The sequence below is a fragment of the Fopius arisanus genome, unplaced genomic scaffold, assembly GCF_000806365.1.
Source record: "Fopius arisanus strain USDA-PBARC FA_bdor unplaced genomic scaffold, ASM80636v1 scaffold00029, whole genome shotgun sequence".
In the NCBI taxonomy this organism is placed as follows: domain Eukaryota; kingdom Metazoa; phylum Arthropoda; class Insecta; order Hymenoptera; family Braconidae; genus Fopius; species Fopius arisanus.
The window spans coordinates 971,313-986,558 of NW_011887768.1; the positions used below are offsets into that span (position 1 = coordinate 971,313).

Genomic DNA, 15,246 nt, shown 5'->3' on the forward strand with positions numbered 1-15,246 from the left:
AAAAAAGCGATTGTTTACCAATATCATTATTTCTATATTTTATAATTATCAATAAATTGTACACGATTTACAAGAATTACTCCTCATCGCTCCAGTCGGTTCCCTGAGATCGAGTATCGGTGTTGGGCTCAGGCTCGTCTATCGAATTCGCTGATTCACTGAGCATTTTTCCCAATACCTGAAGAAGCTGCTGTTTGTAGTCCTGAATTCGATCGTAGGTAGTCTGATCATCGACAGGCAATCCCTGATTAGCAACCATGTAACGTACAATTCCCCACATTATGTCTCGAAATTTTAATAACATCGTGGCAGTTTCTTTATTACAGAGTAGCCTGATATTTTTTCGATCCTTCATCATAAAGAGAATCTGATTGCTTGAGTTGACGTCGTCCTCACCAGTGGAAGCCTTGTGGACATATCCCAGAACTTGTGCCTGACTGAAGAGAAAAACAGTCAAAGGTGATACCATACTACATTCCCTCACCAAACTCATCCTCCTTTCCTCGCTGTGAGTGCTCCTGACATACGTTAAATACGGACTAGGCCACTTTTTCCTTTTGAAATTCACACTATCCGGAGTGATAGAAACCCTTGTTCCATTTTCAGTTACAAAAGTCGAGCTCCCCTTCTTCAGCAGTCCATTTCTGATTTCAAAGTCCCTCTGGTAAATAACTTGATCAACTCCAGACAGCAAAACACCTCTCACCATCTCATCAAGTTCTGCATACTCATTAGCATTTTCATTGAGATTATGGTACTCCTTCGGGCAATCGATCATCTTTGCATGCAGAAGATGCTCCCCATACAGTTCTCTTACTTTGTTCAATGTGTACATTCTCTCAGGATAGAGTCTTGATTTGAAACAAAAATCACGAGCCTGGAATTTACCAGCATTGGCATAAGACAGCCACTGCTGATAGAGCCAAACGAGACTAGTGTGGTCACTTGTCGGGTGATACTGTTTCTTGACATCTCTCACAGCTTGTTTATTCTGTAAAACTCCAGTGAAAATGTCGCTCTCTGCTGCCATTGCAGCTGATATCGTCAGCATGGGTGATACACAATTGAATATCGAAGAGTACAGCAGAGCTTTGCTCAATCTAGGCTGCACTGTGAAGAAGGCAATTCGTTTTCCCAGAGGTGTTAAATTCTCCTGGTGATCGAGGGCCCCGAGCTCAACGAGATCCCTCACCGCTTGTTCAATTACCACAGGTGCTGGTGGCTCTGGTACACTTCCAAAAAATTCAAGAGCTTTTTCATTACTGCTGTAAGTCTTTCCATCAAGAACAGTCTTCTCCAGAGAGGAGCGCTTTATTTCCGGTATTGGATGTGGCAGCAAATTGTTAAACATCTCCCTCGTGACAAAGTGGTAGCTAACTCCAGGTTGAACTCTTCCAGCTCTTCCTTTTCGTTGGTTAATGTTTGCTTGGGATGCCCATTGATTTTTGATTGATGATATTCCTAGTTTCTCGTGCCACTGCAATTGTCTGTGGGTACAGGAATCAACGACGTAGACAACATCAGTAACTGTTATTCCAGTCTCAGCAATGTCAGTAGCTAGAACGATTTTTCGCACGTGGGGTGGCGGCGTGTCGAAGATTTTCCTCTGGTCGTAATGAGCCATCTTTGAGTGAAGTGGAACGATCATAACGTCATCCTTTCGTCTCGAGAGAACACTGTATTCTTCCAGGTACTTTCGCATTTGTGATATCTCTGCCCAACCAGGTAAAAAACACAGAATAGCACCTGGTGGCTTGTTCTTCGTTATCCAAACGATGAGCTCTCCCATTTTAACCAAATCAATATTTGGGGTATCCTGCAGGACGTCTGTGGTTATCGGTCGTCTGTCATCGAAGAGCATTCCGCTGTAAGAATTTTGCGTTTGTAATCCTAGACTGTCGATGTCCTCTAAGTAATGAGCCTCAACTGGATAGACTCGTCCTGGAACTTCTATCACTTTACAGTTGAAATAATTCTGGAATAACTCGGCATTTATTGTCGCAGACATGATTATCACCTTGAGGTCTTTGTTGATGACCACAGCACGTTTCAGAAGTGCCAGTAACATGTCTGTATTGATTGTTCGTTCGTGCGCCTCATCTACGATGACGTGGGAGCAGCCCTCCAGCTTTGGATTGAATTGGAGCTTACGGAGGAGAATTCCTGTTGTGCAAAAAAGAATTCCAGCTGGTGTATTGGGCAGCTCTTGGCTTAGTCGCACTTGGAATCCAACCACATCACCCACTTGCTCTTTTCGCTCATCTGCGATACGTTCTGCGAGAGAGATTGCTGATATTCGACGGGGTTGAGCAACAAGAATGTTGCAGTTTGTGGCTTGTGATTTTTTCGCGAAGTGGTCCATGATGTATTGGGGAACTTGCGTGGTTTTACCGCAACCAGTATCACCCTTGATCAGGACAACCTGATTACTCTCAATGGTATCAATTATTTGGTCTCGATAATCGGTGATTGGAAGGTCCGAGGGAGGACTACGCAAAATTCGATCCTCATAACGCGCTTGAAGGACTCTATTCCGATCTACAATTTTTGCTTGCAATCGGTTCACAGGATTCGACTTGCCCACCGGATCTATGACTGCTCCAGTTTGAAAGCAAGACTCATAATGTCTTGAAGATGCTGAGTTTGCATGAGCCTCTGCCTCAAATTTCGATAGCAGATCCCGTATGTCAGTTTCATATTTTCCCACAATGAATTTCACTTCTTCGAGAGACTCTGTCGTTATATTTAATGGCACTGGCTTATTCGCTTGCTCCTTTATATCGATGCCACTGAAAACTATCGGTTTTCCATCTCGCAGTTTTTTTTCATTCTCGAGGTGGTGTAGAAGTTTCAATGAAGCTGAATGAGCAGCCAAAAGTTTTGTGTTTGCAATAGCTGAAAATAATAATTCCTCGGGCCATGTGACACTAACTGTGCAGCACCATTTGTCAATGTTCTTGCCTGCCTTCTGGAATTCATAATTCACGCAGGTCTTCGGCACCTGATTCCCCACTGTCTGATAGATTTCATGGATCTTCGCCTTTGGGTGTTTGTACATTCTCTCGATATCTGCGATACTATATTTGTCCTTCAAACGCACGTGGTGAACAGTTCGAGGTGATGGAGCATCATTCACTCCCGATGTCTTAGATAATTTATTATTTTTGATTGCATCATTTTTAATTGATTCTTGGAGTTCGTTGTCGTTGAAGAGATTTTGAATTTTTAATTTGCGAACGTCTTCAGTGTCTTTCGAAGCTACTGGAGATAGTCGCCAAAGATTCGTATGGAAATTTTGACTGCATTGGATTTTTGATGGTGATGAGATGAGAATTTCGGTCGGTGTTGACAACTCACGTGGGAAATGTTTTATTTTTAATGAGATGTTCGTATTGAAGAAGGAGTTGCGAGTGAGAATTCCACCGTAACGTAACATGGTTGACAATTATTTTCTTCTTGATCAATCAACTGATAATTCCGGAATTATTCGCGCTTTCTGTTTTATGAATTAGATCCACAAACAGAACCTCATTCTCTCACATTGGTTTTTTGTTAATTGTGAATTATTATCACCGTGTCATCGAAGTGGAATCACTTTGAATAATTATTGAGGACTTGGGGATGATTTGTCGGGCTTTTTTACACTGAGAATAAACAATTGTTCACCGTTTTTTAATGTTTTTGTTGTGTAACTAATGAGAGCCGAAGGTTATACGGTAATGGCTTATCTCAGGTGTTCTCTAGTCTTCTGAGGGCTTTCAGCACGTGAGAAATTATAACCAAAACTTTTTCCCCCGTACCACGTGAGAAGCGCGAAATATTTGAATCGTACGAACATGAAAAATTAATTCTGGAATCCACAAGTGTATATTCACATTCATTTTCTCATTTCCTCGGTTTTTTACTCGAAATATTTATTGCACACATTTTTTTTAGGGTTTATGATAAAAAATTCTACAAAGAATGCAAAATCTGCATTAAATGGTATACAAAATAATTTGTTTATTTACAATATGTAGTTTTATACGGAAAATTAATATGGAAAGGTGCACAGTAAAATGTAATTGAACTTTTAACAATTCGGTAGAATATCTGTGTGATGATAACAATTTCGGGCAGATGAAATTATTTGAAAGGCCGAACGCCGATTTACTGAAGAATTATGGTGCCAACAATGAATGACTCTTCTCGATGGTACAGTTGAAAAAATCATTATTTCGTTTCCTCGGTTTCTGCGGTTTCAACTCGTACTGCAATTTTTTTTCCGACTGATTTCGAATTTCTGGTATCAAATCCAAATTTATGAGGAAGACAAATTGAAAACTTGCAACCTATTATCATGATAATAGAGAAAATCCATTATTTTTACATTTAAATAATTGAGTTATAGAAAAGTGATTAATTCACGAGATGAAATTTACCTCAATGACACTGTTATTCTGGAGTTTGATTTTATTACCGGGGAGAATAGGTCTGCCATTGACGAAAATTGGACGTTTTCCCTCTGAAGACAAGAAAAAATCTCCATTATTTTTCATTCGAATTGTTGCTTGTCGTCTTGAGACTTTTTTAGCGGGACCCATAGAAGATAAATCAACATCCACGCAACGATCCTTCGATGATCTGCCCACAGTAATTTCTTTGGATGTCATACGATATTTAATATGTTTTCCATTAAGTATTGCGAATGTCTGATCGTCAAAATCTAAAGGAATTCCATCAGTCAAAGTGTTAATAAGCGCCAGCCATACAGTAACTTCGTTTTCCAAAACTCTTATTTTCAATTTATCATGTCTGTTTGCAATTGCCATTTCAGTATCGACCATTTCATCCTTCGGATCGCCCAATTCTTTATCATTCATCATATCTTCAGCATCTGAAAAGCTCACAGCGTCATAAAAATATGGTAGAGGCTGCACACTCTGGTCTGGAAGTAACTGATAATGCTTCATCAATTGCCAGTGGTACATCAGAGTTTTCGCTGTTCTCATTGGATGAAATATATGTGGACTCGTCTCTAAAAGCCTTTGAAATATGTCCAGTGTTGGTTCGGGTGTCTAAAAAAATAATACAATATTAAAAATCGGATAATTGCTTCATAGGCGGACTTTTCCGATTGATTTCCCTTACTGATTTAACCGCCTCCAGGAGAAATTCCTCATCTCTACTGAACAATGCTCTTGATTGCACATTAGCAATCACCGCAGGATGTAAATTCTTCATTGCCTGAACTGCAAGTTTCGAAACATCACTGTCATAGAGAAGAGCGTGCCACCTGTGCTGAACCTCTTGTAAAGTAAAATGACAAGAAAATTTAGTGCCTCTGTGCACAATCTTGAGATCATTTGTCTGCTGAACGCCAATAATCAGGGCTAGATCATCTGTGGGCTTCCATCTGCCCAGGCCTTTGAGTGAATTATTAAATTGAGAATGGCTTTTGTTTTTTACGCAGACACTCCTCCATCCAGCTCCATTGGAAATATTAGACGGTGTCGTCAGTCTGGGTGTTTGAATTCTTTTTGATTGACCCACTGGTATCGTTTTAGAATCATGAATGATGCCTGAGGAAAGAGTGGAATCATCAAATCCACTCGATTCTAATTTACTTCTCGTCGTTGAATTCGATCTGAGTGTCCTTGGTGCTGATGGGTGAAGAAAAGTTGTTTCCACTACTTCATCGTCGAATTTTTTACGTTTTTGTCTTCTCACGGAACTGAAATTTTTTTATCAAATCTTATGACCTATTTGAATTCATTTTATCTTTTAGAAATCGTTCAGTTACCTGCGACGTTGTGATATTGATGATTGTGGAGTAGCTGGTTCTGGAAGTGGTAATTCTGAAGAAATAGGTTCTGAAGGAATGAATTCTGGAGGAATTACTTCTGAGGGAATTAATTCAGGAGGAATTGATTCTGAAGGAATTGATTCTGAAGGAATTGATTCTGCTGGAGGCGATTCTGGTGGAATTACATAATATCCATATTCATCACGAACTAGCAATCCTGATTGAACTCCTGAGCTACCCGCAGCATTCATATTTATTTTTCCTGTATCTTTCTGCTTCGGAATAAGAAGAATTTCAAATTATCAAGAACTTCATATAAAATTTGAGGTTAGAACGTCTCTCTTTGGAGTTCTCTTCAAAATCCCTTGACTCTTACTGTCGCGACTCAACAAAAATATTAAAATATCAGTAATTCCGATTTTTTATTTCATTGAATTCAGCGAATGATTGGTGTTACAGCATTTATAATAGCACTAAAATATTGGAAGTATTCGGTTCTTCGTGCGTTCAGTGTCAACTTTCAAATATTTGAAAACTCCAATGGCACTGAAGCCACTTCCAGTCCACCAATCAGTATGTGGACTTTCTGGTACAGAAAGCGGAATTTATGCTGACATGTACTCCACATGCGGTTCATATGCGCAAGACGATAATTTAAGTTTTTTAATTTAAACCGTAAATTAAATAGATGGAATGTTTTTTATAAAACGATGTACAAAAGGATTTCAAATCATACATCATATCGTTTTGAAGTGAAACTTCAACGGATAATATCACGAATTAAATTCACATCGATTCAAGTTGAATTAATCAAAAAGTCTAATTGCGCAATAAATGCACCAGGAAATGCCGGATAATTTTGATCCTCTCGTAGTACATTAAAAATAACTGCAAATGAAAAAAAAACATTTTCAAAAAGCCGGGATATATTACCTCTGTCGTAGAGGGTGTGAACAAATAAAAATAAATGATCGACTTTTGTAGAATCGATGAGAAGTGGTCGATCTGCTGGATATCGAGCCTACATAGTCGAAAAAATCCTCCATAATCCGACACCCCGGCACTCCTGTACAAATATTGTTGACAGGGTTGCCACAACATAGTTTCGATTGTTGCGAGAGTGGATTGGCCAGAGTGATCGAAATGCTGTAGAGTAGAACCAACGGGAAAAATAGAGAAATTGGTAGGAGACTGGGGAGACTGCAGGAGTGTAGGATTGTACAATTGTTAAAGTGTAAGAGAGTGTAACGAGTAGTTATATCGAGTGTAGACTGTACATAGGACAGTGTGATCACGTAGACCCACCAAACCGCATGGTGGAACAACGCACACATACATTCACATACTCGAGGGGGTAGAGAAAACAAAATTCAACGTTGAAATGCTCTAACGGTGCATAAAACGTGCAGTACAGTGTTACACCAACCATTTGTTTACATGACTGGATCATCCGCGATCATCAGCCATCAAAGGGTAACTATCATTTCAAAATCCACAATCTAACCCAAATAATATCCAATTCATCAATTACTCATCCATCCAGCCCCTGAATTTTTGGAGTACGCTTGTGGGTCCGTCACTCGTCGCTAACGATTTTCTCCATATTTCCTCGTTTTCCCACCGCTAAAAATCATCGGTTCCTCCTGAAAATATCAATTCAATAACTGCACGAATGATTCTCGAGGAGATCGACGTACCTAATCGTCATTGTGAGGGATTTGCGGTGGAGATCGAGATCGGAATTGAGGGAAAATTGGCTGATGAAAATGGTTGAAATTTTCACAAGAATTTCACATAACATATGTGATGGTGGTGGTAATACTCGACGCCTCTTTCCCCTTCCATCCCCCTTGTGCCTCGTCCCTGTTAAAACCTGCGAGTGGGATAGGAGCGACGCTCACACGGCAAACGGCGCCGCTCAGTGTATTTCAATTCTCTCGATTTCTACCCCGACTTGAAAAGGAAAGAAAAAACATCACCACATCTCCACAACTTGCTCCAAACGAAAACCCCAAGCTCAATCCCCCAATAAACCGTCATTACCCTCAAAATAATAATCACCCCAAATGCATATCCTCTCATTAATTAAATGCCAATAAAATTAGTGTATTTTTTAACTGTGGCGACTGCATCGCCAGAATGGATTATGGCAGGCGGCTTGTACTATAAATACACCGATTGGACGGGGTAAACAAACTTGACCTCATCGGAATTCTTATCGGCTTGCATCAGGGCATTTCTCGAAGGTGTGATTTTTTTTTATTTCCAATGGTGCACGCGGTTTAGAGGTTATATGACGTTTTTGTATAAATGAATTTTAGGGTGGTGAGGGGATTTTTTTTTTTTTTTCGTTTTGGTGCGGCTCCGGTGGGGTGGAGGGGAAGGAAAAGTCAAGCACCAATGGCGATTGAACGGAAAACACAGAGAGAGGGGAATAGTGTGAGTGTTGAGAAAGGTTCGAGTCTGCGAGAAACAGACGGGGCGAATGACCTGTCGTGCGTTGGGTGGTGCTCCATTCTCGCTTCGTCGCGTCTTGTTTTATTTTTCACTCTCTGTTTTTATCATTTTTATTCTCACCAGGTACTCTCATCATTGTGTTTCATCCCTCCATCCGGGAGGGATGAGATAGCACCTAATGTTTATTTCTTCAAATGGATTATCAATTTATTGTGGTTTAATAATTTTTTTTTTTGGGTTTGTTTATGTTTAGGAGACAGAGCTGATTGATTTCAACGGTCATTTTTGAATAAGAGCCGAGGGGATTGACTGGAACATTGATAACGGTGGTAAAGGCAAATTCAAGGATGAAGTGGTCACCAGCTCCGTTGTTTAGTGAACAAGTCACTGAATTGACGCGGGTATTTTCACAGTGGAATGAGTGCGAACAGACTGTTGTACTTTATGCACTTTTGAGGGAGATACCTGCGGTACAGGCGAAATTCTTGGCCGAGGCTGTACAACATTCGCTACAGGCTGTGCCAGATCTTGATACACAAGAATTAAATGCTAATAATCCAGGTGAATTACAACACAATGGCGATATTTTTTTTTATTGTAACACATGACATGTGTTCAAGATATTCCGTCAAGCCAAGGATATCAAGGTGTTTACGTCTAGTCGTCGACCATTTTGAAACATTTTTGAAGCTTCACTCCGAATTCATTTATATTTAATTAAATATTTAATCAATTTATTGAATAAGTTGTATTGATGAGATATTACGGATATATATTACGAATTCCTGAAGGAATAGACCCAGAAGAAATAGAAATATTAAAATTTCGTAATTATAGAGATGACATGTGGTCCATGATGAAATGGTAACAATGCCCTTTTAATTATTAACCTTCAATTTTTGTCGTGATTTCAGCCTTCATAAATTCGCTGGTAACAGAGCCCACAGATAATGCAATCCATCAGCTTCTGATGCATTTGCCACTCCTTCGTCCAGGAAACGCAGAGTGCAAACGAGCTTACCTGGTGGTAATTCCAGAGATTCTGTCGCATGCACTGCAGACCCCCCGTTACACAGAGCAAACCCAACAGCTTCTCAGCTACACATTAATCCACCCAGCAATAACAAACCAGGAACGTCGATCTCTCTCACAGCTTATGAAACATCTCCAAGATAGGATAAGCTGTAGTCCAGCCATTCACAGCCTCGACGAGTACACAAACACTCCCATAAGATGGGACCCAGCGTGGCAGAGATTAACCAACAAGCCTCAACCAAACAAACAGACCAACTTCGACAATTTCCGAGGCTCTGGGAATGGATTCAGTCTGCACTTTCAGCAGCCTGTGGCACGACAGAGACGATCTAACAGTCTGACCCCACCTGTAGCACCTCCACATCATTTAGAAATAGCAGAACGTACGAATAACACGAATAATGCAACAAGACACAAGCCAAGGAGCTTCAGTGTCTCTGGAGACAACTCAAGTCTCATTGGATTGGGTCCACTGAGTCCCCAGAGCTCGTGCACATCTTCTGGAAGTGAGGGACGACTCGATGAGGCATCGAGTAGAACTCTGTCCAGTGGAATGAGGGATGTACCTGCCTGGCTCAAGACACTTCGTCTTCACAAGTACAGTTATCTATTTGCTACGATGAGTTACGAAGAGATGCTGGAGCTGACTGAGGACCAGTTGGCTGAGCAGGGTGTGACAAAGGGTGCTAGGCATAAACTCGCATTGTCTATTGCCAAGCTCCAGCAGCGGTACAGTACGTTGATTAATCTCGAGAAAGATCTCATTCAACCTGCCAGAGAGGGCAGTCAACCAGGCTCGTTCTCACAAGCACCTACTCTCTTAGTTTCTACGCTTGACGAATTAAATACCATTTTGGCAACACCATTCAAACCCAGTCAAGAAAATGACGTGCAGGATATCCCTGGACAGTTCACTAGGGTTCTCGGAAAATTGTGCAGCAGATTAGCATTGGAGAGTGTGGATGATGGTGTATTGTGTGCTTGCATTAACATTTTGGAAAAGGTGCTCCAACATGACTGCTTCACTCCAAATCAGAAGGAAAAGGTGCAGCAGTGGCGCAGTCGATTGGGAAATCCACGACCAACACCCAAGTGGCAGCATATTAATTATGGCTACAACAGCAGAAGATTTGGCAATCCTCAATCTCACAATTCATCCCACTGCAGAAAACCGAGCCTCAATTTGCCACATCTTCACACCAATCATGCTCAGAGCACTAGTTTTATGGTCAGTCCGCATAGGAACAGTATTTCTACGCCGTATTTACAGAACAATCACAATCAAGGAATGAGCCAGGGTAATCTACGAACCATTCACACCACCGAAAAACGACCCAGTCTGCAAGAAAACAGTCTCGAGGTAAATAATCCATTTTTTATGATTTTGCATGAATTATGCAAGACTAAATGCGATGCTCAGAAGAAAATTTGGAATGGTAGGACAAAAAAAAATTTTCGAGCGAATTCTCATGATTTTTCGTAAAGCGATTTTCATTTGCGGAATCAATTTGGGAAAAATTGAATTTGCTCGGGCGGGGTGGGACCCCACATCCGACAGTTTGTCAGTTTGTTGCTCTACTAATTAATTTTCCTCATTTCCGACCAAATTTTCATTCATTTCCTCTTATTACAAGACGTCTACGTCCTCGGGCAATGGAATCTTCATTTCCCGGTTCAGGGAGCTGTTCTAATAAGCTAGTCCAATCCGAATATCGTTGCTTACAAACAAAGATGTTGAGAATTTATCCTTCGACTTTGTCCCAATTCTGAATATCTCGAATAACAGAACGCAGCCAATAAAATTGAATACCTTACATTAGGATAAAATATCAAAAGGCAATTGGCAGATTGAATACTATTGAAGAATCAATCTGTTTACATTTGAATATGAAATCCTCTCAAATCTCTAGCCTACGCTAAGAAAACAAAAATTTTTGCCGCATATTCAAAGATTTCAGAAAAGATTTCTAATGCCATTATATGCCACATTTTTCCCCTCGAGCAATTATTATCACAATTGATATTTTACTTGAAAATTATTATATTAATTACAACGTTGAATACATTCTTTTAATTATTATAAATATTAATCGAATTGATATAGAAATAGGTGAATGCATATTCGCTACAGATGCGGTTTATTTTTTTTTAAGGCAATTAATTTCTTGTGCACTAATTTATTGATTGATCGATCAGTTACTCCAAAAAACTCTGCAACGTACGTACAGTGCTCCACGTGATCACTTTTTGAGACAACCAAGCCCACCGTTGGAGACAACAGATCCAGAAATAAATTCACGTCTCGAGTCCCTCTGTCTGCGGATGACCGAGCAAGCCATCGGAGGCTTTGGTGAGGCCTAAACAATTTTTTCTTTTTTTCTTCCTCCACTCTGAATTCCCTCCCCCTTTATGTATATCTCTACCCAGAATTCATCATCACTATATAAAGAAAAACACAGAGAAAAAGGAAAAAAAAAGTTTAAAATAACGGTAAAAAAGTAAAAAAAAAACAGCAGTGACCTACCCCGTAATTTGTTTTGTCTCTAAGAATGAATTTGTAAATGACATTTTAATGAAAACAGGAACATTTGTGACTGTATAACATATTTAATGAACTGACAATTTGGCAAGCCAAATGCTATTAGAAAGATAGACTCTTTCCTTCAACTATTTACTATGTCTTTATGGAAAAATATTATATATTATATTATTGATAGAATTTAGTTGAGTGGTAGAAAAATGAAAAATGAATTGAACGAAATGAATTTTTTGCCTTGGTGCGAAATGAAAAGAGGAAAAAAAATAATGGAAGTGAATAAAAAAAAATTAATTAACTGCTGCGCGATAATTGCAATATTGTTTTATGTTATCCATTTCGGGAAATGGAATTCTTCTGATTTTAATCCAACAAAACATGCATTATGAAATGAAAAGTAATCGTGTAATGTCTCTTTCTTTTAGTTAACTTGACTGATTTTTATTTTTTAACGATTCCGTCTGATTAGATACATTGGCGAGACTCCACGTGCATAGATGATTGAAATATATATATGAAAGAAAAAAAATAAGTTTTGATGAATTTTGGAGTCTCAGCTTCGTGACTTAAAGTATAAGATTTCAATAAATGTAAATTCACGTTCATTCTATTTTATTTTTTATTATATGAAGCATCACCTGAGAGCTTGTGGCGTTCACACAACTCGTAACACGTAATTCTTTCGTCTCAATGATCTGTGTTTGTGTTTTATTTCTAACAGTCAAATATGTGACAAAGTGATAAAATGGTACAAGTCGATGGATTTCTCTACTCAATCTTTAATCGGACGATTACGTTGATCTTGAGGATTTTTCAAAGTTTTAGGGAATAACGTAGAAATAACTTTGGAGATTTTTCAATCGACTTGAATCTTTTGGACTTTTCACACTTATGAGATATTTAAGATGACGTTTATCGGAAAATCACCTCGATATTTATCTTTACACTTGACTTTATTTCATTTTTTCAAAACGATTGAATAATATTTGTAAATTTTTGAAGGTATATTGACAAGGAGTATAGATGCGCAAAGTCATGTCAAATGTAATTGCTTATAACATCGAATATTGTGGCTTTCAAATCGTAAGCGTAATGATCATAATGTTCATAATTGCTGTTCTCACAGCAATTGAACCCCCTAGCTTTGCGATATACCTTAGTAATATATTTTTTGTGCAAAAACAGACAACAATTTAAAAATTACTACAAACAAGATAAATTTACTGAATAATGTTAATTAATTAAAGTGAAAAGAATAAAAAAAAAAATAATAATGAAAGACTGACAATTTCGCGCGCCCCAATAGTCGAGAGTAGGGATAAAAGAATTAATAAGATGATGAATAATTGATTAATTTCAATAAGTTTAGATAAAAAACAATTTGTAAGGGTCACACTTAGGTTATGCAATCTTCTGGGTCTCATCATTAATTTTATTTTCTATTGAAATTGTAACATTGACCATTACTACTTGACGGCGCGTGAATGAAACAATTGGAAGACTGCGGAAGGGAAAAATAAACCTGTCAAAATAATAATGATTAGAGAAAGGTATTAATTATAATAAAAAATTGTGAAAAATAAAAAAAGGAGTAATAGTAGTAATCTAGATTAATTGCCTGATTATAACATCATTCTATTATATTTAGATTGAATAATCAGTTTAAGGCTGCTTGGTGATTGCATTTAATTTCGAGTGCTCGATGGTCAATTGCCATTGGATGAGAGCTGGCTCGATCAGTTTTATCAAGGCAATTTATACATACCCAAGATTAATGAAATAATTGAATGCAAATACTTGAATTGATTATTTTTACCGTAGAAGGAATTTGCTTAATTAAATCGGAGAGAAATGGTAACAATGTTTAGGTCGACGTATGATCCTTCATTGCGAATGAGATGATCCTCAATATTCTTGGTTTTATGAAAAAAGGTCACCAGTCCCTTCTCCTCGAACATTTTCCCCCCTAAAAAAAAACAATCTCATTTTCTTTCTCACATCGATAATTATCTGTTTTTTTTTTTTGCATAATTCATAGAGATTATATATTTTATTTGGTTCGTTTCACAATATCATCGATAAATTCCCCGATCAGCAAGTGTCTACAATATTGAAAGACAAATTGATTTGTATTAATTTATTTATCCGTTTTAATTTGAAAATTTAATAGTAAGAAACAAATAATCGGAAACAACATGTTTGTCAAAACCTTTGAACTCCAAGAGAACACCATCAAAAGCTAGTCAAATGATACATTTCTTAATTTTTTTTTTTACAAACACCTCTAGTGTATTTAATTAAATCCATTAACGGTTGTTTCATAATTGATACTATGAGCTCCACACCAAGTGACATTTATTGATATTCATGGAAACATAAACAAAAATAGACCAGAAGATAAATAATAGTCCTCGTAGTGGAGTGGTAAAAAAGTGATCCCTTGGGATAAGAATGCGGAGGTGTTTTTTTTTTCAGCAAGTAATTTTCGGAATTGTAACTTAATTTTATTCCAGTTGTTCCCTCTTCTATTTTCTACCACTTCCCTATGGAAATTTTAAACAAATCAAGAAACCATTTAAACGTATTTATTGATATATTACCGCAATTAAAAATGGCAAATACGTAATGAGAAAAATAGTGAATAACGAGCCATGAAATAAAGACTGTTCCTGTGGTATTGAAGGAGAACAGGAATTTCTTTCTGTGTAATGATTAATCCAACTGACGAAACACAGTACCGTATCTATTATAATGATTGAAAGAAATTTTAACAAAAGTAATGAATAAAGGCAGGACCTAAACTAAGAAAAGGAGAGAACAGGCAAGTTTTTTTATTTACTAAGAAAGAAAGGGAAAAGGCAAATGAAAGATTGAGTGATTATTAATGAATTATCAATGCATCAATTGTAGAAATGATATAAAATGTTAATTAATGAGGTTTTTCTCTTTCTTATCATGTTTTGTCATTTTTTTTTTAGTATTTTTTTGTTCTTTCAGTTGACTTGAATTAATACCATACTCTCTTATCACCAAAATGAAATAATAATACTAATAATTATAGGTTTAGTATAGGCGTAATAATATTAATTGATAATGGATTAAATACAGAAAAAAAACCACCACAAACGTATTCGAGATCCCGGTGAGAGTCCGAGTGTACTATTGACCCTGTAATCGTCATTATCAAGATTGTAATCTGATGTACGAAATTGGAAAATGTAGAAAATTGATGGATAATGGTAGAGAGCGAGATTTCTGATAGATTGAGTGGTGAAAGAAAATGATAATGATTTGTCACTTTGAGACTGGTGAAAAGGTAGTACTTAGAGGACAACTGAGGAAGAGCTAGGATAAAGAACAAAATGAGCAATAGACAATGAACTAGTTTAGTAGTGGCGGGGTAAAATGGTTCAAGTCAGAATATCCAATTTTT

At 37.8% G+C, this 15,246-nt stretch overlaps 3 protein-coding genes across 6 annotated transcripts; 1 reads left to right on the plus strand and 2 right to left on the minus strand.

Moving 5' to 3' along the window:
- Nucleotides 1–3,734, minus strand: LOC105265372 (putative ATP-dependent RNA helicase DHX30). Its single transcript, XM_011302820.1, has one exon. It carries the CDS (start codon nt 3,434–3,436, stop codon nt 77–79), a length of 3,360 nt encoding a protein of 1,119 aa, XP_011301122.1. The 5' UTR covers nt 3,437–3,734; the 3' UTR covers nt 1–76.
- A 254-nt stretch (nt 3,735–3,988) lies between these two features.
- On the minus strand, nt 3,989–7,609 carry LOC105265375 (microspherule protein 1). 2 transcript variants are annotated; one of them, XM_011302825.1, is made up of 6 exons: nt 7,483–7,609; nt 7,317–7,428; nt 5,783–5,822; nt 5,131–5,713; nt 4,422–5,057; nt 3,989–4,331 (listed from the first exon to the last, which is right to left on the minus strand). In XM_011302825.1, exons 2-6 carry the CDS (start codon nt 7,318–7,320, stop codon nt 4,161–4,163), a joined length of 1,434 nt encoding a protein of 477 aa, XP_011301127.1. In that variant the 5' UTR covers nt 7,321–7,428; nt 7,483–7,609; the 3' UTR covers nt 3,989–4,160. The 2 variants fall into 2 exon arrangements, with proteins under 2 accessions (XP_011301127.1, XP_011301126.1); XM_011302824.1 differs by lacking the exons at nt 7,317–7,428; nt 7,483–7,609 and adding an exon at nt 6,719–6,962 and having other exon boundaries at nt 5,783–6,060.
- smg (sterile alpha motif domain containing protein 4 smaug) lies at nt 7,032–11,889 on the plus strand. Of its 3 annotated transcripts, none has more exons than XM_011302821.1 (4): nt 7,032–7,258; nt 8,496–8,803; nt 9,157–10,637; nt 11,474–11,889. In XM_011302821.1, exons 2-4 carry the CDS (start codon nt 8,590–8,592, stop codon nt 11,636–11,638), a joined length of 1,860 nt encoding a protein of 619 aa, XP_011301123.1. In that variant the 5' UTR covers nt 7,032–7,258; nt 8,496–8,589; the 3' UTR covers nt 11,639–11,889. The 3 variants fall into 3 exon arrangements, with proteins under 3 accessions (XP_011301123.1, XP_011301124.1, XP_011301125.1); XM_011302822.1 differs by lacking the exon at nt 7,032–7,258 and adding an exon at nt 7,714–8,031; XM_011302823.1 differs by lacking the exon at nt 7,032–7,258 and adding an exon at nt 8,271–8,365.
- Nucleotides 11,890–15,246: the final 3,357 nt, after the last annotated feature.

Excerpts from the sequence above, each read along its gene's own strand:
- LOC105265372 (XM_011302820.1), bottom strand. The coding sequence starts at position 3,436 with ATGTTACGTTACGGTGGAATTCTCACTCGCAACTCCTTCTTCAATACG.
- LOC105265375 (XM_011302824.1), bottom strand. The coding sequence starts at position 6,886 with ATGTTGTGGCAACCCTGTCAACAATATTTGTACAGGAGTGCCGGGGTG. Across the intron at positions 5,714-5,782 it reads TCAATATCACAACGTCGCAG|TTCCGTGAGAAGACAAAAAC; the intron begins GTAACTGAACGA and ends AAAAAATTTCAG. Across the intron at positions 4,332-4,421 it reads AGAATAACAGTGTCATTGAG|GTTGCAAGTTTTCAATTTGT; the intron begins GTAAATTTCATC and ends TCATGATAATAG.
- smg (XM_011302821.1), top strand. The coding sequence starts at position 8,590 with ATGAAGTGGTCACCAGCTCCGTTGTTTAGTGAACAAGTCACTGAATTG. Across the intron at positions 8,804-9,156 it reads ATTAAATGCTAATAATCCAG|CCTTCATAAATTCGCTGGTA; the intron begins GTGAATTACAAC and ends TCGTGATTTCAG. Across the intron at positions 10,638-11,473 it reads TGCAAGAAAACAGTCTCGAG|TTACTCCAAAAAACTCTGCA; the intron begins GTAAATAATCCA and ends TTGATCGATCAG.